The 1,235-nt window shown below is 41.0% G+C and overlaps 1 protein-coding gene across 1 annotated transcript in view; it reads right to left on the reverse strand.

The window, feature by feature from the left end:
* LOC119588203 (barH-like 1 homeobox protein) overlaps window positions 1–1,235 on the reverse strand; it is a gene marked incomplete at its 3' end in the record, with an annotated part of 38,363 nt that continues 37,128 nt past the window's right edge. Inside the window, exon 5 of the mRNA XM_037936904.1 lies at window positions 1–124. Within this exon, the coding sequence (XP_037792832.1) occupies window positions 1–124 (124 nt within the window). The remainder of the gene's footprint in view (window positions 125–1,235) is intronic.

Consider the following 1,235-nt stretch of genomic DNA (forward strand, 5'->3'; position numbering starts at 1 on the left):
TGAGGACGGCTGGGGCGGGTACGGCCACCCGTAAGCGGGACCGTAGAGCCTCTGAAGGGCGGCGTAGTTGCCTGCTTCGGCCAGCAGCTCGAGCCCCACGGCCGTCTGGCGCTTCCACTTCGTCCTGCGGAAGAGGGTCGGTCAGTAAGATTTTTCAGCTAGGGTTTTTTACCTTCCTCTCTCGTTTAGATCTGAGGTTGTGCGTCCATGTTTACAGACACAACATCCTCACACATCTAGTTTATATTCCTGTTTTCTATAAGTAGAAAAAAGTAACCTTACGTAACTGCTTTGTATGTCTTCCTCACGAAGCAAACAGAAACGAACCATAGCAACAGACTTAATACTTTTCTCTCCTTCCCATACATTTCCGAATTTGCGCCGTAACACCTGTGCAAATAAATCATAACCAATTAATTCTGCCTAATGGATCACACTCCCTGTCCTTTACCTATGCATCCCAGATATAAAGTTATCGATCCCCCCTACCTGGGCAGCATTCATGTATAGGGGACCATTTTCACCGGAAATCGTAAAGTGATAAAGGGTCCAGTTTGGGCCGGCGATTTACACACACTAATCACGCTACGGCATGCTCTACACTTTCCTATACCTCTTGTTATTAACTGAATAAATGCACTTCGGTTCGAGTGGGGGATGGAATAGCTAATCACATAAGTATAAAGTTCCACGCTAGATTACTGGAGTGGTGAATAAAGGGATAAATCCATCGAGTTTTATAGTATTTACTTATCATGTTATTGGCGATTTCGGCAAGCAATTATTTCGTTAGCCATAAAAATTGGGTGAATACATGTCGAATGCATAATTCACCTATAGTGTATTTCATTCTAGTGAACGCAGAGGGATTGATTTAATAATGCTTCTAAAATGAATGTATGAAAAATCAAGCTTATCTTTTGTTTCTTTATTAGATTTTTATTCACTGTCTTGTTCATATACTGATAATAGCTCATGTGGCTTCTTGTTCATATTCTTCTTTAGTGTGTGCATGCTTGCAATGACTGCATGATTCTTTTATTCTATTAAGAGCCATCATGATCTATATGAAGCAAGCAAATATTAGCCTCTCCCTCTCTCTTCTGCCATTAACGTTGACAAATTAATGTCTTGTGTATCAAAGTTATTATTCTCCTCTTATTTCCCGTATTTTCTCTCCCTTTCTTCCATCATAAACTATTCTGGGGTAACTCTTCTCCTCTCTTCTCCCTTTT

The sequence above is a fragment of the Penaeus monodon genome, chromosome 23 (assembly GCF_015228065.2).
Source record: "Penaeus monodon isolate SGIC_2016 chromosome 23, NSTDA_Pmon_1, whole genome shotgun sequence".
Classification (NCBI taxonomy): domain Eukaryota; kingdom Metazoa; phylum Arthropoda; class Malacostraca; order Decapoda; family Penaeidae; genus Penaeus; species Penaeus monodon.